Genomic DNA, 25795 nt, shown 5'->3' with positions numbered 1-25795 from the left:
TTATTCAGAATGATGATTTTCTGTGGAAAGTTGGAATTTCAATGGATGGAATTCTCAAAAAAGAATATCTCATAATTTTCCAACATTACTGTATATATGACTTTCAATACACTTTTTAATAATGCATATAAGCACAATAAAAATACTAAGTAACTTGTGCATGGTTTTTATAGGAAATGCAAGAAAAACTTTAAAAGCATTCTTACCTCTTTGCTTTCTTCTAGTTCTGACTCACTGCTGAACTCTTCAGTATTTAAGTTTTCAAAGTCAGACTCTCCAACAGCAATTGGCACTGTTACAGTGAGGCTGGGATTATTTATGAATGACATATAGTCATTTTCATCGATTACATATTTTTCAACACTGCTTCCAGTACCTACACCACTGGTGGTTCCATTCCCATCCTTAAGATAATTAAGCTCTTTGCTTATTTCAATCCCAGTATTATTGGACACACAGCTGTCTATTTTGTTGCCTTCATGGATTTCTATACCTTTTGGCTTTCTGAAAAAGGTTTTTTGGAAACACTCCTGTATCTTATTTTTCACATAATCAATTCCCTTTTGCATCCTTCCTACTGCAATCTGGAGATTGTTCATTTCATTATCATCATCAGTGGCAGCAAGATTGTCTGAGCTAAATGAACTCAACAATAAGGCCAGAAAGAGGTTCAGAACCTAAAAGAAAAAAAGAAAATTTTGCTGTATTAATATTGAAGTATGCATAAACATAATAGCTTAAACAGGGAACTCATAGATCTTTGCTAAAATTAATTCAACAGCTGCTTCTTGAATGCTTACTGTATTTCAGAAACCTTGTCTTAATCACACACCATTTAAAGAACCTGAAATCTTCTACCTGCTCTAAGGACAAAATGGTAAAACAAGCACCCTTCCTTTCAAACCGAGAGGGACAACAGGAAATTGGAGGTTCTAAGATTTAAATTGTGTCTACTCAGGGTTGCCAGTGAAAAGACAAAAATCCCGTTTTTGTGGTTTTGGCCAATGAGAAAAAAAAGAGATATTTTCATTTTAGTTATTTTACTGCATTTTACCAGTTTGTCTAGGGAATGTCTAGCTTCATGTGTGTAAATAATGAATTTATCTGTTTAATGGCCTGATGGATATGTGTTAAAACAACATACTTGAAATACAAATTCCATTGTCCCATGACCACAAACTTTTATAGCAGCAGAAATTACTAAAGGCGAATTATAAAAGGTTTAACACATTTCTCATCAGTATACTTTGAAATATATGTGTCCAAATAGTTCAACAGATGGAGAGAAGTCTAAAATTATTCCAGGGTTTAGGCTGGGCCCATATAATGTAAATTACTTTTCTTTTTACTTTTTTTTTTTGCAGAAAACATGAAGAAATCTCAGTGTATCATTTGGATACATGGGGAAAAATATTACCCAATTAACTGATAAAATATGAATAATAGAAGAAGAATTCATTATAGCTGATACAAAATAAAATTTATTTATAGTAATATTTTTAGCTTGAAATGTAGTTACTGAGTTTCAAAATATGTTACATGGTAGGAAGACTCTTGCTAAGCCAGAACCCCAGTTTGTTGCCTTATTTTTATATCAGATTTATTCAGAATCTAGAGCTTCCTTATTTACTATTCTGAAAAAATTGCATGTCCACAGGTATCCCACAAACATTCTTTTAAGCAGTCTCATTTGAAATGTACTTCTCAAAGGAAAGGTTCAGTATGATAGCATAAAGAAACACTCTGACCACACATGATTGAAAAATGTAAGCATTAAAACACATAAATATACAAATTGTGCTTCTATATTAGTGCTTTTAAGTCAGAGCTAAAAATAAGTCTTTTAAATCTGGTCAGTGTTTATACATGTGCATAACTTAAACCTCAATAATTTATTTTCCTTTAATAAAGCAAATTCAGGGAAGAATATATTTCCAAGATGTTTGGATAATTACAATACATAGCTAAAATATAATGCACTATTTCATTGAAATTTGTCTTCAAAATTTGGTAATATGCAACTTATGCCTCTGAGTAAGCAAACAATATGAACTATGTATGTGTAAAGAACAGTTTTAATAGTCTTTTGTTTAGAATTACTGGAGATTGTAACCTCATCAAAATAATAATAGAATAAAAATAATTCAGGCCATAAAAAATAAAATTAGGACAAAGTTAGTCTTGATAAAAACATTTTTTTTGAAGAAGGAAAACTAAAAACTAATATTTTTGTCCCTGGACTGTCACGGGTATACCTCATGTAATCCTCACATAAACCATAACATTTCAGTTCTGTTTTTACAGTTTCATAGTCGGGGAGTTTTAGGCTGAGAAAAGTTAAGCAACTTGCCCATGCTCAGAGTGCTAGTACTGGGATTTGAGTCTAGGTTGTTGATGATAAAACCAGATGTGTCTGCTGCATCAGGCCACCTTCTTAGCCACTGTCTGATCTTGTTCTTAATTATGAGCATTTGTAATACATACGTACCACCAGGTTTCCAATGACCATGACCAACATGAAAACAATAAGGCACATGGTTTGGCCAGCGACCTCCATGCAGTCCCACATGGTCTCTATCCACTCTCCACACAGCACTCGGAACACAATCAGGAAGGAGTGGAAGAAGTCATTCATGTGCCAGCGTGGGAGTTGACAGTTACTAGAGATCTTGCAGACACATTCTTTGTAGCTCTTACCAAAGAGCTGCATGCCGACCACAGCAAAAATGAAGACGATGATGGCCAACACCAAGGTGAGATTACCTAGAGCTCCCACTGAATTGCCAATGATCTTAATTAGCATATTCAGGGTGGGCCAGGATTTTGCCAGCTTGAAAACTCGAAGCTGTAATCAAGTGAAAATATACTCTTAGTAGTAGTCACAATATAATTTTAAAAGTTAGGTAGACATCATTTTATCAGTATGATACTATATTGTAGTCCCACCTCTGAGGAATATAAAATCTCAAACTATACTAAAATTCAAATCCAGAAAAAAGTGTTAATAATACTGGAATTGTAAATCAAATCATAATATCATTTAAGTGCAAATATAAGAGAGAGAAAATATTTCAGAAATGAGAAAACATTTCTGATTCATCAACAGATATATCCATGAAAACAAATTAATACTTTGATTACAGACATTTGTGAATTTAGCAAGCTAATGTCACCTCCAACTATATTTTCGAGAGTAAAAAGAAATATTAAAAGTATGAGGTGTATATATATATATATATATATTTTTTTTTTGTGGTACACGGGCCCCTCACCGCTGCGGCCTCTCCCGCTGCGGAGCACAGGCCCCGGACGCGCAGGCCCAGCAGCCATGGCCCATGGGCCTAGCCGCTCCGCGACATACGGGACCCTCCCGGCCCGGGGCACGAACCCGTGTCCCCTGCATCGGCAGGCGGACTCTCAACCAGTGCGCCACCAGGGAAGCCCTGAGTTATATATTTTTAATGGACACTTATAATATAAAAGTAAAATAAATTAATTTGATAAACTTAAGGAAAAGCTTCTTTTCAATTTGAAAAATACACATTTTACTTAATTTCCTATAAAATTTTGCATATTTTAAAATAATTTTTCTTGCTAAATTCAAAAAAATTTGTTATACCATTGTCTAACGTGCTAATGGGATCAAATGTTTTCCCACATATTCCTTTAAAGTAGTTACCACTAATATAGGGCTTCCCTGGTCGCGCAGTGGTTGAGAGTCTGCCTGCCGATGCAGGGGACACGGGTTCGTGCCCCGATCCGGGAAGATCCCACATGCTGTGAAGCGGCTGGGCCCGTGAGCCATGGCCGCTGAGCCTGCGCGTCCGGAGCCTGTGCTCCACAATGGGAGAGGCCACAACAGTGAGAAGCCCGCGTACCGCAATTTTAAAGCAAAAAAATTTTTTTAATGAATTTAAAACACAATTTTAGAAGCACATGTGTGTTTTTAAATGTGCCTTACATAGTTAATTATTATGAAGTGTTTCAACCATTTTTCATCATTCTTGATAAACAGTCACACTCAGCTTTAAAGAGAACATTTATATATTTTCTTAGAATATCACACATACTGGTTTAAGTTTAAAATATCATTGAGGTAAAAAGCTATAAAAACTATACACATTGATTCATTTTTGAAATAAGTATTTTGCCAATGAAAGATAGAATATAAACATAGTCTATGCAGATACCAGTCTGAACGATCTCAGTACAGACAGTCCCTCCACATTTGCCAGGCCAAGCTCCATTAAACTAAGGCTGACAATAATTCCATCAAAGATATTCCAGCCCTCTTGGAAATAATAATATGGATCCATGGCAATGATCTTGAGGACCATTTCTGCTGTGAAGATCCCAGTGAAGACCTAAAGTAAAATAGAGATCAGTACTTCAAGCATTGAAAAAGTTTTGACACTCTAAGAATTTGTAAAGAAGGTTAAACAGTTATGAGTAAAAATACCTAAAATTTAAAGTGAAGAAATGTGACAAATGGATATACAAGTTTAGCATTTTTTTCAGGGGAATATTTTAAGTGGATTTGTGTTAGTTAATGAATCTGCTAGATTTCCAAGACAATGCTGATTTGAAAACATTTCATTGTCCACATTTGAAATCCGATACTAAATAATAGCTACTGAATTATTTCCTTTTTTGGTACCCTATGTTTCTACCATAATCCCAACCAATTTTTTTTAAGTATTGCAATAAGAACAATTTATGTATTATTGGAAGTCACTAAAAAATTACTTCAAATTGGTAAAAACCATATTTTGTTCTTCATTTTTATTTGTTTTTAAGGGACATCATCTTATTTCTATAATTTTATAAACATTCCTGAAATAAGAGTGAGTTTGCCACAAATGTTTTATAATAATTATCTCTGGATTTATGCCTCAGAATTAAGGTTAATGGATAAGTAGAGCAAGGAACTGCAGATTCAATTGAAAGCATCAGGAGAACATTCTCAGTATGCATACACCCAAAATTAGGATTAATAAATTATTTGAGTGGCTGGATGAATGTCTATTTGAAAATGGTTTTGTTTTTTAATTCAAAACCACAGGCTAAGACGCCCAAGGACATGAAGAGCTATGAAATTATTCTTGCGAAAAATCTTTTAAAGCAATTATATTAACTATAGGTAAAAGCTGCATATTATGACTAAAGTCAAGCTTACCACTTACCAAGGTAAATCAGCCTTTACCTTGAAGGAACTTTGTCAAAATAACAGTATCAAAATTATTTGGTTTCCTAAAATATATTAATTAAAGGAAATCTTGTTCTACTCTTACAAAGTGTAATTGCAGCCAGCATCTCATTTTCCCAATCACAGAAAGACCTAAGGGAAATACCCATAGCAGAAAAGATAGCTTAACTTCAGTTCATCATTCATTCACTCAAATAGAAGTAAAATGTAATTCAAGCAAGCTTAGTACATGAAAATCCAGATATGCCGGAATGCACATTAAAAAGTGATTTTTTTCATTTATAGAAGGACTTACCCTGGGGTATTTTTTCCCTGGTGAATGTAAAATAAGTTCTGATTTATATGAATTTTATTTCTTATATAAAGTTTTAGGAGCAGCTACTATTTGAAATACACAGCCTGATTATAGAAATATATGAGTTAAATTGAGTTAGAAACAATCCAGGTAAATGATCTACACATATCTCTTCCTACAGAAAATCATAAGGTGAACTTTTCAGCTCTTCTGAAATGACTAGAAGATGTCCTGCATTTTAAAAACCCATACCTTAAACTTACATTCTTTCATCTAAAATTTAATCCCAGCATGAAATTCTCTTTAAAAATAACATTTTAATTACAATTTGCAGTTTAATGTCATAGCTATTTATCTCTTTAAATGCTTTCAGTTTAGGCCCTATAAATCATTGGGATTGTTTTACGTACATTTTAGTCTAGTTTAGCATTGTCAGTGATTAAGAGTTTTGAAAAAATCTTTCTCATTCTAGCAAAGGTCAACTGAGGCTATTGATCATGATGCTTATGTTTATAAAATTTTAAAACTCCATCAAAAAATGCTAAGAACACAGAGAACTGCAACCCCTGGATATGGTTATGTACATAAATCCGTGTATGGTTTATAAACATACATTCTGCTGCCTTTGAATTTCTTTATCATGAGGAATTTTTAAGACTAAGACAATTAATAAAAACATACTGAATGTTTATTGTTTGGACTTAGCCTAATTATAATATATCTTGTCTTCTGAAGAAGCTTTTTGTGTTTTGAAATTTTGGATTATATGTTTCTGTAGCCATTCATTCATTAATAAAAAATTGCTGAGTACTTACTAGACGTTGTACTAGGCTTTGAAAATGCAGTACTAATTAGGATATACAAACTGAGAATGCATAAACCTAATTCATTTAGGCTGATAAATTTCTTATGGACAATACATCTATAGGCTTCCTAAGCCAGCTTCTTTAATGAGGAGGTAAGTTCAGTGAAAAGTTTCTAACCTATTGTACGTGATGACACAAGACAATCAGCAAAAGTGTAAGTGCTAAAGGTGGGGATGAGAATCAGCCTGGGAGTCTGGACCAAGAGTAAACAAATTTCAAGCATTTTGTTTTGGGGGGTACTGGGCTTGGATGATCAAATGTTAGGGCTTAAGGTCTCAGTTCAGGGATAAGAAAGTTTCCTTACTGAGTATTTACTTAGAGAGGAAAGTTCTGTTGATACATACATTAAAAAGATAGAAATGTTAGTTCTAAAGGCTCAAGTTTGAATATCGATCAGTTTGCTCCACAGAACCTCTTCTTGTCCAGACTGACATTCCACTCTTCTGTAGTGAATTTGACATAACTGTAGCCGCCTTTCGCTCCATTACTATTAGCTTCTTGTTTTAATGGTTTTAGTTTTATCATCCTCATGCCTTTTGGATTTGTATCTTTAAATATTTGTTGTTGTTGTTGATTCTTTTTTGAAGGATGAAATTGAAATATATTTAAAGAAAAATGGTGGGACATCATTTAACATTTATGATTTTCTTTTATCTCATCTGTCAGATGAGGATAGTGAGATGTTTCATCAGGTCTGTGTTTAATATTCTTGGATTTCTATCAGTATTATATTGCTTAGCAAATTCTATTACAAACTGTAGTGTACACACAATTATTGTTACACAAGAACTTTATTAGTAGTTGTTAGAAAGAGACGAGAAGGCAGTTTTATATTACACTAGGAGAGGAGTTAGATGGCCAAATAACACTTCTTCATTGATGAGAGTGGCTTCATAGGTGAGGTCTAGAATTTGGCTCCCATGGTTTTATCTTTCAATAAACGAGCCATTTTTTTCCTTCAAAAAGTTATCATGTCCCTTTCCTGAGATTTTGAATTCATATCCTACACCACACCATTTAATTAAAATAATTTTGCTAATTATGTTTCTTTAGACTTTTATTTGCAAATAGCCTGTAAGATTTTTAGAACAGGTACCATTTTCTAAGTTCCCATCTAGGTCTAGCAGAATAAAGGGATATCATGGACCTCTAATCACTGGTTAGGAAAGTTATAGTAAGAAAAATAGTGTAGGAGCTACAGATCGCTATCAATATTCCCTGAAGAAAAAGTTACAGGTTAGTTGGAAATGTTTGTATGATGAAGAGGTTATCTAACCTACTATGATTGATGGAAGATTCCTTGCTTATAGAATCCCTAAGATGAGTGCATGGGTTTTATAATGGTTAAAACAAAATTTAAAAATGAAAGCAAAACAGAGCATCTTAGAGAAACTCAATAGAGATTTGAGGTCTCTTGATACTCAAATTTGATCAATCCAATCAAAAGGAAGTGATGTAATTTTTATATGCTCCAGAAAGAGGAAACAAAAAGGCACATTGATCTAAGTAAAGACTGGAAGTTCCACAACTCTTTTATGGAAAATTCTTTTGTTATCAATTCAACCAAAAAACTCCATGTCCTTATTTGTAAGGCAATATGCAATCATTTGCGTAGTAATAAACTAGTCCATAGAAATTTTAAATTTATTTTAATGAGAAAACTGTAAAATCCCCACAGAATATGCGATGTAACATCCATCCATGGAGTATAATATAAATCCAAATTCAGCTAAGTACCCATGCTATAAGGAATATATTCTCTCTTTTTCTCTGTGTATATATATATTATATATATATAATTTTTCATATATAAATATTTATTATAAAGCTTGTTGTGGGTATAAAATAAGATATGTAAAACTATGAAATACTTTACAGATATACAACATTATTACTACTACTCATAATGAGCTTTTAGCCAATAGTAACAGTCAGTTTACACATTCTCTTATTCCTAAGGTTAGAAATAGTTAAGTCTGTTCTCTGTCGTCTACACTCTCTGTCTTCAAGAGTCTTGTTTTCCCAACAGTAAGCTCAGCTTATGCATGGTTCTACCACAAACAGTCAACCAGTGGTAGAACCCCACTTCCCTACTTCATTATCTCCATCACTACTCAAAGTTACAGATTTTAGAATGAGGGACATCTAGTCCAACACATTGTGCTCATGAGAAGGAAATACTTGTGACTTTTTTAAGACCACCCAGATATTTAGCATGGACAACTGGATTTGGACCCAAATTTGTTGCTTTAGTCTAGTGCTTTTCCATTTGATTGTCCTATAATCCAATGTCTCTTATCCTATCCCTCCATACTCAGTTGCTTCAACATTGAAATTCTATAAAACCTCAGTTTTCTGCTTCACTCTGACAAATTTCCAAAATTTTCCCTAACTGTTCAACTTCCCTAACTGTCTAATATCCTGGGAAAAATACAGCAGCTAGAGCAGAACTATTTTCCGTCAGTATTTCAAAGAAAGGTTAATAGCATACAGAAGAGGAAGGAAATTGTTTATTGAGCACGTGCTAGATGCCAGGCACAGTGCTACGTGTTTTCACATTATCTCATTAGATCTTCACAGCAACTCTGTGAGATGAGTAGTATTATATCCATTTCAATAATAGAAAACAAAGACTCAGATTTTTTATCAAACTTGTCCAGATGCTTCATTATTAGTAAGGTCAAACCCAGTTCCACCTGACTCCAAACCCATGTTCTTTTATGAAAAGATGCTGCATGATGCCTTTTTGGGTAGGAAACAAGCAGTTGGTTATTTATTGAGCTACAACCATGTAAACGCTCTGCAAGATACAAAAGAAAAATGGGATGTGAGCTCTGCCATGGAGTAATTTATAGTGGATTTTGTTTAATATTCAACTAAGTTCTATTCACAAATGCATTAGGAATTAAGAAAAAGTGTGTTTGATATGGGCTGAGTATCATATTAGAGGAAATGAGGCTTCAGTTGGACCTTGAAGAATATGAAGAATTGAGATGAAGTGATTTGAGTTGGAGTACTTTAAATGTGAAGGTAGAGAACAGTGATATACTATCCTATATGTAAGCATATAAACATTTGTGTGTTATAGTGACAAGGCTGTTCTGATAAGACTGCTGGTGGTTGGTTAGGAACCAAAGGAAAATAAGCTGGTATAGGAAGGATGGAATCAGATAGGGAGTTTTGAAAACCAGTTAAGAGTGTTGAACCACAAATATAGGCAATAGATACTTTAACAAGATGAAAGCATACTGAGTGCAGAGTACTAGAAATATGATTTTAATAGTAGTTACAGGAGTAAAGAAGTTGATACCTGGAAAAAAAAATAATGGGTCTTCATATAAAATTGTATAAATATATAAGAAATAAAGAGAAAGTAAGTCAAATGGCTATCTTCGAAGCTGGAAGGCTCTTTGAAGTTGGAAGGCTACTACTAGAGGTAATACAAGACTAAATTGAGATTTTTAGGGCTTTCAGTAAATTGTGAGAAAGATGATATTTCAGATGTCTCATACTGTGTTTAAAGTTATCCTGGAGCAATGATCTGTAACTGTTGGAAATACAGGAATGGAACACAACTTACTCTATAATTGTAGGTAATACCTAGAGTTGTTGAGTACATAGTAATATTGAGTGAAAAACATAGCCTTAATAGGTAAAAGAAGAGAAGTCCAGACAAGGGCGCAGAGGTAGAGTGATTGGAAAGATGAAGGAGAAATCATCTCCTTCCGATGAAGGAGAAACTGGAAAAAACAATCAGTATCACAGGTGTCAAAGATGAAGAAAGTGTCAAGAATCTGGTGGGTGTTCTATAATGCAGTGGAGTTGAGTTCTCTTATTGGAGTAGACATTTATGCAATTGTCTGCCCAGTATTCGCTTTCTTCTTTCTGTTGGGAATAGTTCCTCCACCTGTGTAATTCCTAAGGACTGCCATTTTCACATGACTCCACCCTCGCCAATGCTGATGAAACCACAGGTGAGCATCTGACCCAGGTTATGCTGAATAGAATCCTATCACGAGAGTCTGAGCTGGAACTGAAAAAGAGATCCAGTCTTTTTCCAGTGCAGAGGTTACAAGATGTAAAACCAATGAGCTATGGCTGATCATGTTCCTGACCTACAGAGAAAAGATGCAATGAATGTTTGGACTATATCCAGTCCCTTGGTTAAAGGATATCCTGAAGCCCATCCTGAAGCCCAATTGCAAAATTACCCTTCATATGTTTTGGTAGTTCATCTTTTTCTTTCCATTCCATGAGTCAGTCAAAAAGACTTTCCTCTTAAGCTAGTTTGAGTTCTTTCTGTCTTGTGCCAAAAAAGGTCTTGATTAATAAACTATGTAAATTCTTTTCTTATTTGTTCATCCATTTCAGATTCTTCATATACATTTAGGAGGAAATGTACAAGTCAGCATACACATACACAGATGTCTGCCCAAGTAACTTGAACCAAAAATGTGGCTAAATTACAAATGCATTTTTATCAACTATTTCTTCTCTTCTGTGAATTCTACTGAAGCATTTTATTAAGAAGTTCAATTTGAAACAACTATGCCCTCTTTTGCACAGAAATCAATCCTTATGTATTCTCTTCAAAGAACATGATTTCTTCAGAAGCTATGTGTGCTAAAACTGCATGCTTGTGGAGCCAGAATTAGACGTCATTGTTTCTCTGGGCCTATATTTCCAGCAAGAATGACAGTAAAGATTTTAACAAGTTTACAAAGGGTAAGACACCATGATCAGTCAGCACAGATGTTGGTCTCAATAGTCAGCATTTATACCCGAATTCTAGACCTTATCACTGAGAATACCTTCAATATTCCTTTAGATATTTCTTCCTATGAAGAAAGACGGTATAATTAGGGGGTTCCACACAGCACAAATGGATTTCTTCTTTGGTCTATCTGCCCCATCCCTGACAAAGTAAATAAGTAAACATCAAATGAACTCACCAGGTTTCCTACAGTCAACACACTACTGAATTGACCAGTCATTGGGTAGTGCTCCATGGCCATGAAGAGGGTATTCAAGACAATGCAAATAGTGATGGCAAGATCAACAAATGGATCCATAACAATTAAATTCACAAGATGCTTTACTTTTAACCATGGATCACAGCAGTCCCAGATCAAGAACACATTGGCAAATCTATACCAGCATGGTGGACATTTCTGCCTAGATTCTTCAAGCTCTGGAGGAACAATAAAGAGTAAGAGTAGTAAATAACAATAAAAACAAATTGTTGTTGTTGCAGATTATACATTATTTGATAAAATTGATGCTTCTACTTGGGGTTGGAAGTTCATATTAGTTTAACAGACTTGAGAAGACAATCCCATTAAATATTTTCACAATATATTCATAAAAAATGTCAAGTAAATAGACTTTCTCCTTTAATTAAACAGAAAATAAATACTTTGAATTTAATATTTTGCCTCAAACTAACTTAATTATCTATTAAATAGGTAATGGGTCATTAAATTGCTATATTTTCTTTATCAAAACAGAATTTTAAAGTAAGATTTTAGAATTATTAAATATATCAAACAATTATTCTTTTGAAAGACCTTTTTAAGAATACTGTCTAAAGCTGTGATCCTTATTAATGTGTGTGACCCATTCTTTCCTCTCTCTGTCTCCACATCAGCATTGATCTTCCACACACTGAGAATGTAGTATGCCCTTCTTTTTAATATAGATTTAGAGCCAAATCTAGTTCTGTTATTCATAATTACTCATATATTTTTCAGAATTTTAGCTTAATATATTAAAAAGGCACTAGTAATTTAATGGGTGAAACCTATTATAATTATTATATGCCCATTTGTATATCTAGTACGCCAATGGGATAAGATACAAAATGTAATTGAAGTTTTCTAAAGAATTCATATTAGATATGACTTATAAATGATTTATAAAATTGCAGTACTAATATAATATTCCTCCAAACTTGAAGAAATGGGGACTTAATGAATGAACAAGGAAGTAATTGTTGCTGCTCATTCCAGTGTATCAAAATCAACAAATATTTGTGTCAGCTGTTCATTGGAGGAATGTAATGGTTTCTGTGTATGTGGAAGATGGAGGAAAAAATCTTTTTTTAGGGTCCCTGTCGAAGTGGAGCATAGGTTTTGATTCCTCCAACTCATTCATATGCCTCCCCAACCCATCACTACCTCCATGCCTGGACAACAGATTGAAGCTTGAAAGAGATGTTTCCTTGTGCTTCTAAAACTTAAAAAGGCAAGTTTTTACTCTAATTGCTTAAGGATAATATAAGGATAAATCCTCACTGATGAGGTATCAAGTGGTGAAATATCACTCTTCAGATGAGAACCAGAATCAAAAAGAAATAAGGACATATTAGTTTTTGTAATCAATGTGATAATAGTGTATTCCATATATTATCTACTTAGGTCTATTATACAATTTTGATCTTGGGTAACTGACTTTCGTAATTCTATGGGAATAAATAATAGTTTCATAAAGTATATAATCATAGGAAGCTGACTATCCCATGACCTTCTTCTTACCCTCCATTGTGTTAGTCAGGATGCTGGCTATGCTCATGGCTCTTTGTCTTCCGGAGGAATCCTCTAGCATCTCCATTGAAATCTGGTAAGAACTTAGCCTTCTCTTTCTGACTTCTGTTTCAGTGGTGGTACCCTGCAAACCAAACACTGCTGGCTCAAACCACCCTTTTCAATGAATAATACAACACAACATAGCATTTCTCTGGAAAGGCATGCTACGTGCAGTTTTCCCAAGTAACAATTTTCAAGTAATAGTAAAATACTAAATTTATTATTAAGTTATAAATACTTAAAAAAATCACAGGTGGTACCCTAAAGGGTTAAAACAAGAATTTACTAGTTGGATGTAATTATATAAGGCAATTATGTTGCAGAAATATTTTAGTTTACCTGTTGGAATTTTCAGGGAAAATTTTCATAAGCATGCCAAAGTCATATATTATTCCATTTCATTCAAATGCAAGGAATTTTAACTTATCTCAATGATTAATAATCAGATCAATCTTCCCCCAAAACAAATAATAGTATTATATAGTCTTAAGGCTGAATTATTATCTTTGAGGCTTTATTGAAAATATTGACATATATGGGCCAATTTTTTTCCATGCACAAACACAGATGTACAATGAAATGTGTGTGCTTTCCTGAGATTTCTTTAGTTATTTCTATATGCCATCCTATAAGAAATCAAAACACTTTAGAGTCATTTAATAGACATCAAAACATTTTAGAGTCACTGTAATATTGACACTTGTATGAAAAGTGCCCATTATCAATATATTGGTCATTACAATATTGAATTTTAAGTATATGAAATTTCCAGAATATGAATAGATTATTATACAATTCTGGGTCGACAAACATCTATAATAGCAATTTGGTTGTCAAAATGCCCATTATTTTGTGCTGGTAGGTCGACTGAATTTGCAGATACGAGTTTCATCCCAGTCTCTAAAAACTGGGCTCTTTTAACCTAAAGCATTTGGAAGTTAATGGTCCCACACAATTTAGTTGGTTCTAAAGATCCTATTGTTTTCCATTCAATAAATCATATATTATTTTTAAGGACTTTCAGTTTGGGGAAGCAGGTTGGTATAACAGGCTAAAATGCCCAGGCCTTGGTAATTTAAAATTGGTATATAATGTCAGTAGAGCTAATTTATTATCTATTATCACCTCTGGTGGAAGTTGTCCAGTAGGTGAGGTTAGAGCTGATGGTCCACCCACCAAGGAAACCACACCATTGCAATCCACAGTGCTGTGCATCTTCCCATTTGCTGGAAGCCCTGGCACCATCCTGGATGACATACTGGCCTGACTAACGTTACTGTTGCGTCGCTCTCCGTGTCTGTGTGGCACAAACAGTGAGTCTCTCCTGCTCTCGCTGTCTTCAAATGTACTGTGTTCATCATCAGCAAAGTCATTTTCAGAACCAATATCCTTTGCCCGACCTCTGAAGCTGAAAATACTCGTTTTGCTATTGCGTCGTGGGGAAAACAGGGAGCCACGGATACTTAATAGAGACTGAGGAGAGAGCAAGGAAGAAAAGAATTGGGATGGGGGACACAACTATTTAATAAAAGTCTTAATATTACAGAATCTATTTGCTTTTGGGTTAGAATAGTCTTGCTCTTAAACACAGGTAATCAAGTTTACAGAGAACTCATATGTTTTGATATTTTTATTAAAGACCACAATGCAAATTTAAGTATAAAAGAGTAGTTTTTCTGATTAAGAATTCTGATATGCAATCTACTAAGTGCGTGACCACTTCATTTAATCTTCACTCTAGTACTGTGAGGTGGATTTTGTTACTGTAATATTCTAGGAGCAGAACCTGATGCTGGAGAGGACAAATGATTCTTTTTGGTAGGTGGCTTTCACTCCTAAATGCTATGGTCTGAAAGGGCACACAACTTGGAAAACAAGTTATGGTTCAGTGAGACTGTTGGCTTAAATTTAAAATATTTGTACCAAATATGTTACTTTTGGATAATGATTTAAAAATGAAACCATTATCTCTCCATTCTCTTATTTTGAGTTCTAAAAGGAAATTACTCTTTTTTTTCTGGACTTGCTTGTCTCTATCCACATGGGCATAAAAGTCACAAAACTTAACCTATGATGCTATCTTCTAAATTTGCTAACAGTTTCCCAAATGGCTACTAATGATTCACCTGTTTTGAGGGAATATATGTCATAGCAAACACAACATAGAGAATGCCTAAATTGCTGTATAAATTACTATTCTTACTTAAAATTTAACACTGCCTTAAAAAAGTAAGACATTTACACATGACTTTACCAATAAGGGTGATGTAGAAGACAGCTTATCCTTCTAATCTCAGTTTAACTTTATTAAAAGGAACTGGATGATTCAGAAACTTTTAAAATTATATTTGTTTGTGAATAAATCAAGCAAACAGTTTCTGGTACTTGAAAATGAGGATTTAGCATGAAGCCCCTTCTTCCAGTTTTTCAATGGACTTTAAATCAGCAGCATCAAATAATTCTGTGTTTATTTTAGCCTTGGTGAGTTTTCAAAAACATCTCTATTCTCTTGCAGAATCTTTGTTTAACTACCTTGCTCATTAACAATGACATTTCCAATATTCCCCTCTCACCCCCAGCAGTTTCTCATGGCCTGTTCTATCTCTCTGCATAGCCAGGGTAACGTATATACATACATACACATACATACGCATACATATCCATATGCCAGCAGGAAACATGCCTGGACTTTCCCTTTCTTCCTCCAAGCTTCGGTGTAAAACCAAAGAAAATAATTCTAGTGGAAAAAAACGTAAGAAAGGCAGACTCCCTCAAATTTATTTTTGGTCCCTCTGCCTAATTAGGTCATGCTGATTTTCTTAGGCCCCATTTTTAGTTTTATTTTTATGGCTTTTCCCTGCCTGCAAAGCACTAGAATAATCTTTTTGCCGTCTGTCTCAGTGATGTTCTGGAAAGATACTATTCATTGAGAAATGTGCTATTGCTTTGGATTTGGTTAGAAACATTCACAGGAATTATTGACTGCCCAGCTTATCTAGCCTGAGACTGTGTGTATGTGATACTCAGTTCATGCAGAAGGTTTGTTTACCCAATGTCAGTCGGTAGTTAGACTAATTTTCCAGTCATCAAAGTGATCAAGAAATTAGACATTGTGAAGACATTAATTCAGCTCTCAGTAATAAGGAATGGTAATGTTTTTAATCTCTTCAGACTCAATTTAAATTATCAATATGATATTTGTATGTTCAGACTCATATTTGAAACCTTAGTGTATTTTTAGGTCCCAGCTTTCTGGAATTGGGATTCAGTAAACAGGGGGTAGGACTCTGGAATCTGAGTATTCAACATACATTCTAGGTGATTCTAATGCAGGTGGACCTCACCCTACACTAAGAGGAATACCAACATTGTCTTACACTAATTCCTAGGATGGCTCAATACAATCATCTTAATATACCTGTGTTAGAATACTGTCTTTGGAAACTGAAAATCTGTATACACAGTATTGGTTGGGAGTATGTGGTATGTGTGTACATCCATAACGTATCTGGTACATGCCTTTAATTTGCATGTTTTTATGTCAGGCTGTTTTCAAAGGCGTTCCAGATCCTTGGGTTTATTTGAAACTTCTATGCACTCTTTGGAAAGTATAATAATGGGTGTGAGCACAGCTTTCAAGGCAACAGAAACTGAGAAAAGAAGATAGCAAAAATAGTATTGAGGGAAAATAAACCAAAAATAACACACTAGAAGATGCAGCAGAGTGGAGGGAATACCCACAGCTGTGGCAGCTCTTTCTCTACGGAAAACAAGCTTTTATGTTTTAAGGACCTAAAGGCCATTTTTCTTTGCCTCAGGCATGCCAAAATATAAATTCCAGACATCTTTTTCTTTTGCCTTGTTCCAAGAAGGTAAATCTGAACTCTTTTTCTTAATTTTCAGTAACAAAAGGGAAAATAGAAGAATTTAGGTGTGTAAGACACAATCCTGCATGTAGGGACTGAACCTGAAGTGGAATGGGATGTCAAAATGGAAGATGCAGGGAATTTGAAGATGTTCTAGTAGAAGCATGTAAAGTGAGTATTTGTTGGAAATACTCACTTAATAGCATTTCAAGTTAAATATATGTAGCTTATCAATGTTTTCAATAAGTCAACAACTACACTTGGTTCTAGCTATAAAGCTTCTGGTTTAAAATAGTCTCCTCATGTCCAGACAACATAGATAAAATCTTTGGGGGGATTCACTTTCCATTGTATGCCTTTAAGTACTTTTTCATGCTGTCTAGGAACATGTATTATCTATTTAAGAATAAAATAATATAATAAATATAAAATAACATGTAAAGTTTATGTTAGTAGAGGACAGGGTACCCATTATTTATGGCTTCTTGGCCTTAACATTGTTAGAAAATATGTTTGTGTTGAACATTATGCCATGTCCATCTTATGCTTCCTATCCCCACTACCTCCACTGATTCTCTTACCTTTTAGAGAGTTTGTTTATACAACCAGACACTGTAAAGTGCTTCTGGTATATTTTTGCTTGTGAGTTGTGGTGATGCTCTCTGCCTGTCTTTACTGGGATATGTAACTATCAGTGCTAATAGGCGATTTCTTTTTCTTTTGCAACATCTACTATCTATCTATTTCATCTACCTATCTATCTATCTATCTGTCTATCATCCTATCATCTCTTTCTCTCTCTCCCTATCTACCTACCTACCTCTACGTATGTCACTATCTGTCTATTTACAAATATGAAATGAACTACATATAACGTAGGTATATGCCAATTCTGTTTTTAGTATTTAAACTCTGGCTTTCAGCTAACTTCCCTGTGCCGTTCCCTCTCTGTGGTTCACTCAACAGAGGCCTTCCAGCTGCTTCTTGAACATTCTGGGCATATTACCACATCAGGGCCTTACACTTGCTCTTCAGTGAGCCTGAAATGCTCTTTTATGAGATAGCCTCTCCCCTTGCCTCCTCAAAATCTTTGCTGAGATTTCTCCTTTACAGTGAGGGCTTCCCAACCCACCCTATTTAAATTCTTTTTTTTTTTGTACCACCGGTTAGTGTTCCTAATCCCCTTTTCCTGCTTTATTTTTTTTTTCCATAGCACTTATCACTTTCTGACATAGTCTATAACTTACTTATCTTGTTTATTATCTATCTCTTCCTTTAGTATAAAGTTCCATGAGGTCAGTGAATTATATTGTTTTGTTCATTGAGATTTTTTTCTAGAACTCTTTCTTCCACATAGTAGGTGATCAATGTGGATTGGCTGAGTGAACTGATCCACAAGCTTTTGGCTGAGTGAACTGATCCACAAGCTTTTATTTGAGCATTATATGATGAAACAATGATGGAAATAGTGCTATTTTCAAAACACCTAAATATGTTCATGTAATTATTACTACTATGTGTATACATTTGTGATAACTGAAACTACTCAAAAAATTTTAGTTTTCCTAATTTGTAATTCAATGACCCATTTTAACTTAATAAGAGCTCTACTATTTGTCACATAGGGTTTCTCTATATTGCTTAATATATAGAACTCTTTAAGCACCCACAGCTCTTTAAGGTAGACATTATTACCCCATTTTACAGAAATTTTACAAAGTACAAGTGACTCAAGGTCACAGAACTAATTTGGAGTGGAGATATGAACATAAGCCTTAAGTCATTATGCTATAATATCAAATATTCCTAATCTGAATGACTCCTAATGGTCTTAATAATGCTAAAATATCAGGAGTGAAGTTTAAGCCAAAAAATCTAATCTGAGAAATTAACTTGGCCTATTGAGCCTCAAGTTAATCCCAAATGTATTATACTCATGTAATACCATACTTTATATTTGTACTATGCAAGGTAATAGTTGGATCTCTTGATACTGGCATTATCTGTAGGGAAATGGTTTTTGTCTTATAAATTTTTGTGTGTGCATATATATTTTGTCCTAATATGAAAATTCAAGTTATAAGTTATTAATATAGAGTTTATTTCTTTTTAAAATTCTTACATATTCAATATAAACTATAAAATAAACACCCATTGTTAACTAGCATATGCATTTTCCTCAGCCAAGTGCTAAACACTATACTGAATTTTGTGCTTATCACTCCATTTTTTCAAAAATATTTGTTTTTTATAAGATCCCTTGGATGATGTACAGTTTTTTGATTTAACTTAATTATATAGCGTGTCTCTCAAAGCATTATCTTTAGGACATAATTCTGACCCAGATTAATATAATTAGAAGAGTTAATAATTCATAGCCCATGGAATTCTAATGGAACCAGATAGGGTTCAAAGCCATAATTGTACTTATCACAGATTTCATAACTATTTACTCTTCATTATGCAACTGATAAAACTTATAAACAAAGAGTTGAAACTATTTTCCCTCTTTGACTTGAAAATATGCTGAAGAATTGGGTACTTGGCATTAAATCAGAGCAAAAACAGACTGTCTTTAATTTAGTTCTCTTCGAGAGCATTTAGGTCATAACTTCATTGTAATGTATCAAGGCATGACACCATATCAGCACAATGGAAGCTCATGAGAGTACAGTTCTCATATCAAAAGATGAAAGCAGGGCTTCCCTGGTGGCACAGTGGTTGGGAGTCTGCCTGCCAATGCAGGGGACACAGGTTCGAGCCCTGGTCCAGGAAGATCCCACATGCTGCGGAGCAACTAAGCCCGTGCACCACAACCACTGAACCCGCATACCACAACTACTGAAGCCCACGTGCCTAGAGCCCGAGCTCTGCAACAAGAGAAGCCACTGCAGTGATAAGCCCACGTGCCATAATGAAGAGTAGCCCTCGCTCGCTGCAACAAGGGAAAGCCCACGTGCGGCAATAAAGACCCAATGCAAACAAAAATAAATAAATAAATAAATAAATTTATTTTAAAAAAAGATAAAAGCAAAAATCCAGAGACATTTCTTTTCAAAATTCATACATATCTTGCATCACAACCTCAGATAATAAAGGCAGAAATCCATATGCAAAAAAAGTAGGTTCATCTGAGGTCTCAAAATGGAAAAGGTAAACGAGGGATTACAAAACTGTCTCACTGAAGAAAAAAATCTGATAGATAGTTTTCACTCCCCCACTTCCTCAAAAAGCTGATTAAGAAAATGGTCTCAAAATAGTGCAATGCTTAAAACTGATTACCTTAAAATAAAAGTTATTAATGATTTAATAAAAGTCCCTTTTAAAGACACTTTAGGGTATAAATTTAAATAATCGTATTAAATGTTAGTTCCCCGTCCCTCATTTAAATCAGGTATTACAAAAAATATACCAAAGTACAACAATGACAAAACAAACTGGAGCACTTAGTAGAAAACCATACCTGATGAGGGGAGTAGAATTTCTTGTCACTAGTCAGTCGATTTCCATCCATGGAGAAAAGGAATCTTCTTTTGACACTGTCCTCAGATACAGATTTGGGAAACCTGTTTCCCGCTCCTTTGTTTCCTTCAAGATGCTCCCTCTGTCTTCTTTTCTTTCTTCGGTTCCTCCACTCCTTAGCACTTTTAGAGCTTAATTTTGATGCTTCTGAAGAGCTTTCCAAGAGCTCTCCTAACCCACCTATTCCACTGAAATCTCTTGAAGCAGCTGCTGCTGCTGCAACTGCCTGTTTAAACAAAACCAGGCATTATTTAGAACATACAACTTTGGAACAGTTGAATGTGATACAAATGTTGCTATTTAAGACTATTAACTATATGTGAAAATGATGTCTTCTGGTCATTTCATTGTGTTTTACTACAAGAGAGTTTACTTAATAATGACAATTTTAAATAGTATAAAGCAATATGTTAGCTTATGCATTAAGACTAGAAAAGTCTGGTTTGGCACATCTTCTGAAGAGTCTTTTTTTTAAAAACTCTGTTGAGATTAGCTTCATTTCAGGGAACAACTGCTCTCTTAAAAATATCTTCTACACTTTAAAAGCAAATGTTCTCTAAGTGGTGGTTCTTGGTCTGATTACTATTCCAATTCCATCCATAGGTTTATTCCTCCCACTTGTGATTGTGAACAACCTAGTGGTATTTTTTCCTTCTAAATCTAGGACAAAAGTCTTTTTCTTTTCTTTTTTTGTGAACTCAAAGCATTTAAAGTGTCTACTCTTTTACCTCTAGATGGGAGTAGTGGGAATGTATTGGCTAGTTGATCCTCTTCCTTTATTTGAATCACATTCAGTGTTATTGTTCCCATTCCTGGGGTCATATTAATCTCACAGTTTAACATGATTAATTTATTAGATAGCACTTTTAGCTTTAAATTTTAAATGTTTATATATTATTTATTATTATTATAAATAGTAACAAATGATTAACATATAAGTCAGTAAGTACCTGAAATAATCATTCAAGGGATTATGAGTACTTCTTGAAATACTTTCTTTTCATATTTCATCACTAAATATACTTAAGCATTTTGAATTTCTGTACCTACTAAAGAAACACAGCAGGTCGGAGGTGAAACATGGCATGCCAGATGTTTTGTATTTTTATTTATATGAATAGTAGTTTTAGATGGGGATTGATCTAACCAAACTGGAGAAGATATAAAACTCAAAACTGAGTTCTCATTAAGTATATTCCTGTTTATAAACATAAATGATTAAATTATGAGAATATTGGTTCAACTCTTTACATATGTCATTACTGAATACAAACAAATCTAATATAGCTACCATTTTGTTCTATCTTCTCCACTTAGACTCTAAGCTAGTTAGGAATTCTGTCATTGTGTGTGTGTGTGTGTGTGTGTGTGTGTGTGTGTGCGCGCGCGCGCACATTGCCTCTTCTGTCTCCTGACGTAAAAAAAGACTCAGTAAATATTTGGTGAATTAAGGCGAAAAAAGGCATCGTGCTGTCAGTTGTCTTAGACACTGAGTGAGGGTGGGGGAAGAACAAGACATACTTAGACTTGACTTTTTAAGATCTCATAAAAACTATGTGTCAGAATGGTCTGTATAATAGAAACATATTTTAGAAAAGAAGATAAAACTCATATTGAATGCTTTGACAACATGTTGTGCTTTATGTTTCCTCCTCCTTGAGAAGCAAACCTTCCAAAGTAGCTTCCATTTCTGAATCTCATCTCAACTAAAGATTTTAAAAAAGGTTTAAAACTAAAGGTGCTGTGATACAAATTCTCTGAGATTAACATGACCCCAGGGATGGGAACTATAGCATTACATATAGTACTGAATATGTGTGTTAGGCTAAGCAACACGTAAAATGTTTATATTGAATACTATATTCATCATGGAAACCCAGATCTAAGACTCGATATAGGACAATGCCTAACATTTAAATGAAACTTTAATTCAGAACTTATAGAATTGCATATAATCAGATAACCAGATTATTTTATTGAATTCTTGATCATCAGTATCACTTTTAATATCATCAGTAATGAAAGATGAGAAATATTAAGGGCCCTTTATAAATACGAATGTTTAATATAAATGTGTAAAATAAAGTGGATAAATGAAGTACTAATCTGTAGCAAGTTAAATATAGTTGCATAGTGCTTGATACATAGGAGATACATAATATACACCACTCCTTGAAAGAATGAATATATATATATATATATTTCTTTTTATCCGAATAAAGTCAGTTCTCCCTTCCATTTTGTATAGGCAGAAACACACAACACATAGTGCTAATAATTTATTGGCTTGTTTGTCATCACGAACAAAGGACGTGGAAGTGGTGGTAATATTCCCTTGCCATAATTCTGAAACTCAGTTCATTTAAATCACTTCTGGAATTTGTTTTGCATAAGACATGATTTCCCTACCTATCATGGGTAACAGTTGGAGTAACTCAAAACCAAACAGATTTGCAAGGCAACAACGGTAACCTCCCAACACAACACATTTTCTGTGTCACTCGTTAACTCAAATTTGTCATTTGTTCCACTTCCAGGGATTTGCCAATTCCCTTTCAAAGGCAGATGTTTCCTGTCACCTCCCATGTCTGTGTACCTGTTTATACCCAGCTCTGTGACATGGCCAGTGTCCTGTTTACTTAGACTAATAGGGTTACTTTCACAACTGCCTTGCTGAATTCCTCTTGTAACAAATAACAAGTATGTGCTAATATTTCCACAGGGAGTAACATTTGCTTTTTCTTATATCATTTCTGTGTGATTCAAAATAGGCTCTATAACTTACTGTATCTGTGTGTCCTTAAAAAATAAAACCACATGACTATGTGTGATTATACTTCACTGTAAACATAAGATCCAGTTTTAAAATCCCATTTTAAAACTACAAGACATTAACTATACTTATTACAATTCTACCCCTAATTATATTGGATCTCTTAAATGCCACTATTTCTAATTTTGCCCCAAAGCTTGCTTCTAAATTTTTCCTATCAGACCAATATATACTGCTATGGAATATGCTATGTTGGGCACTATTAGACGTTTAAAGATCACAAATTAAATGCCGAACACAAATATGACGGTATAGGACAAAGCATTTCTTTCTTTGTTGGCTTTCCTCTCTCTGTCTTTTAAAGTTGTACTTGGTTTGTGAATCCACTGAGCTGAATACGAAAATTTTTTTTCATGTCTAAACAATGACTAGCACTAGGAGGTCCTTCAACAGTTATTAAATAAAAATGGAAATGATGCTAGGCTTCATGAAGTCATTAGCTAGATAGTAGCTTTTGAAGAGTCAGAGGTGGTCAGCAAGACTCACATTACACTGGAGCACCAGTGATCTCCTGGGTGGACTAAGTCCACCCCCCCTCCCACCTGCCTCCACTCCCTCCTCTCCTTGAACACTGGCTATTTATTGGTCATTGCCAACTGCATTGTCAATAAGGAAGTAAAATTAACTTAGTCCTGTGCCATCCCAGTCAATATTAAAACACTGGGATAAGATACCCTGGAATCAGTATAATTTTTTTTTGTGTATGAAGCTAAAGCTGAGTCAAATCATGATTTGATCACTGTAATCCAATAACTGACTTTTAAGTGAAAAGAACTGACATTTTTTAGCTGACCTAATTAGGATAGAGATAATTAAGTTCTTTAAACTTCTGTTAGACATAGTGCACTTTTACTGCTAAATTTAAAAGATTATACTCTTTTAATTGATGCCATATTTTCCCTAAAGTGGCTGAATTTCAGAGTACATTCTTACCCCTGTACTGTATGTCTGTTTAGTATTTTCAAGCACATCGCTTTGTCTGTTCTTATAAATGATAATAGAATAATCCAATGCTTTAAAATACAACTGTGCATTATCTATGTATACATGTATATTATTTCCTATAACATTTATTTAAGCTTCAAAATGAAGAAATTCTTTGCCCTGCAAATAGCTATCTTATTTCATTATCTTACAGATGTGTTTTATTTGTAGTGATCTGGAATAAACTCTTAGATACTTGAAATATAGAAATTTATGGCAAGCATGATGTATACTTTATAAGATTTTCAAGAATCACCAAATTTGTTTATGGCTTTTCTCATAAAACTCAATAAACTATAACCATGATACTGCTCTGTACCCAATGGTAAGACGAAGATTACAAGGATTTACTGACATTTGAATAATGCTTCAAATATTTGGAAACATCCATCTGAAAAAAATCACTATGCACAAAAGTTATTTGGACTTCTGCTTCTGATCAAGATATAGTAACAGCTCAGATTTGCTCTTCCTCTGAAACAACCACTAAAACAGACTAAATACATGTAACAATGGTTTTGAAGACACTATATGAATGGGCCATTGGGTAGAATTTTCAGAAGGATTTTCACTTAGTCGTAGGGAATAATTAGCCTTAGATAAAATTCTAAGTTCTACCTAACAAATCTTCAAAGGTTTGAAGATGGAAAAGATCAAACTGTTTATAAGTAATTTAACTATGCTCCCAAACAAGGATTGAGAATTTTTATAGGAATACAACAATATCCAGCACCCCAAAAGGTAAAGTTTCAGACGTCTGGAATTTAATTGAAGATTGTCAGAAATGCAAAAAAAAATCAGGAATATGTAACCAAAAATGAAGAATAAATTATGAAAATTGACCAAGATCTGACACAGATGTTAGAATTAGCAGACAAGGACTTTAGGACTCTAAACAGTTATTATAACTGTATTGTGTATGTTCAAAATGTTAGCTGTGTGGGAGATATAAAAGAGATGCAGATCAAGCTTTTAGAGGTGAAAACTGTAATGTCTGAGATGAAAAATACAGTGGATGGGATTAATGGCAAATCCAGTGTTGCAGGAGAAAAGATGATAAATTTGAAGACATAACAATAGAAACTATCCATACTGAATTGACAAGCTGATTCTAAAACTCATATGAAGCTATACATTTTTAAAATATATTTGACCTGGAATAGTCAAAACAGTCTTGAAAAAGACTATCTGATTTCAAGACTGTAGCTATCAAATAGCTACAGTGATTAAGAGAGTACAGTTTTGGTACAAAGAGAAGCAAACAAATCAATTGAATAGGATAGAATCCAGAAATAGACTCACTCACATATGGACAATTGATTTTTGACAAAGGTTCAGTGACTGTTTAGTGGAGCAAAGATATTTTGTTCAACAAGTGGTGCTGGAATAATTAGATATCCATATGCAAAAAAAGCCTCAACACATAAATCACACCACCTTACACAAAAATTAACTTAAAATGGGTCATTGACCTAAATACAAAACATAAAACTATAAAAATTTCAGAAGAAAAATTAGGAGAAAATATTTGTGATTTTGATTTGGCAGAAATTTCTTAGATGCAACACCAAAAGCATGATCGAAGAAACAGAAAAAAAAGTTTGATAAACTGTACTTTATCAAAGTTAAAAACGCTTAA

At 34.1% G+C, this 25795-nt stretch overlaps 1 protein-coding gene across 1 annotated transcript in view; it reads right to left on the bottom strand.

Moving 5' to 3' along the window:
• The window catches only part of LOC132428592 (sodium channel protein type 3 subunit alpha-like), an 88729-nt gene that overhangs the window by 32035 nt on the left and 30899 nt on the right, over positions 1–25795 (bottom strand). Inside the window, exons 11-17 of the mRNA XM_060016659.1 lie at positions 20281–20565; positions 14077–14424; positions 12901–13033; positions 11320–11558; positions 4191–4364; positions 2489–2845; positions 207–677 (exon numbers count right to left, since the gene is read on the bottom strand). Of these exons, the coding sequence (XP_059872642.1) occupies positions 207–677; positions 2489–2845; positions 4191–4364; positions 11320–11558; positions 12901–13033; positions 14077–14424; positions 20281–20565 (2007 nt within the window). The remainder of the gene's footprint in view (positions 1–206; positions 678–2488; positions 2846–4190; positions 4365–11319; positions 11559–12900; positions 13034–14076; positions 14425–20280; positions 20566–25795) is intronic.

This window comes from Delphinus delphis, chromosome 7 (assembly GCF_949987515.2).
Source record: "Delphinus delphis chromosome 7, mDelDel1.2, whole genome shotgun sequence".
Lineage (NCBI taxonomy): Eukaryota > Metazoa > Chordata > Mammalia > Artiodactyla > Delphinidae > Delphinus > Delphinus delphis.
Note: the sequence above shows the minus strand (reverse complement) of the source record. Positions and strands in the feature narration are given on the sequence as shown.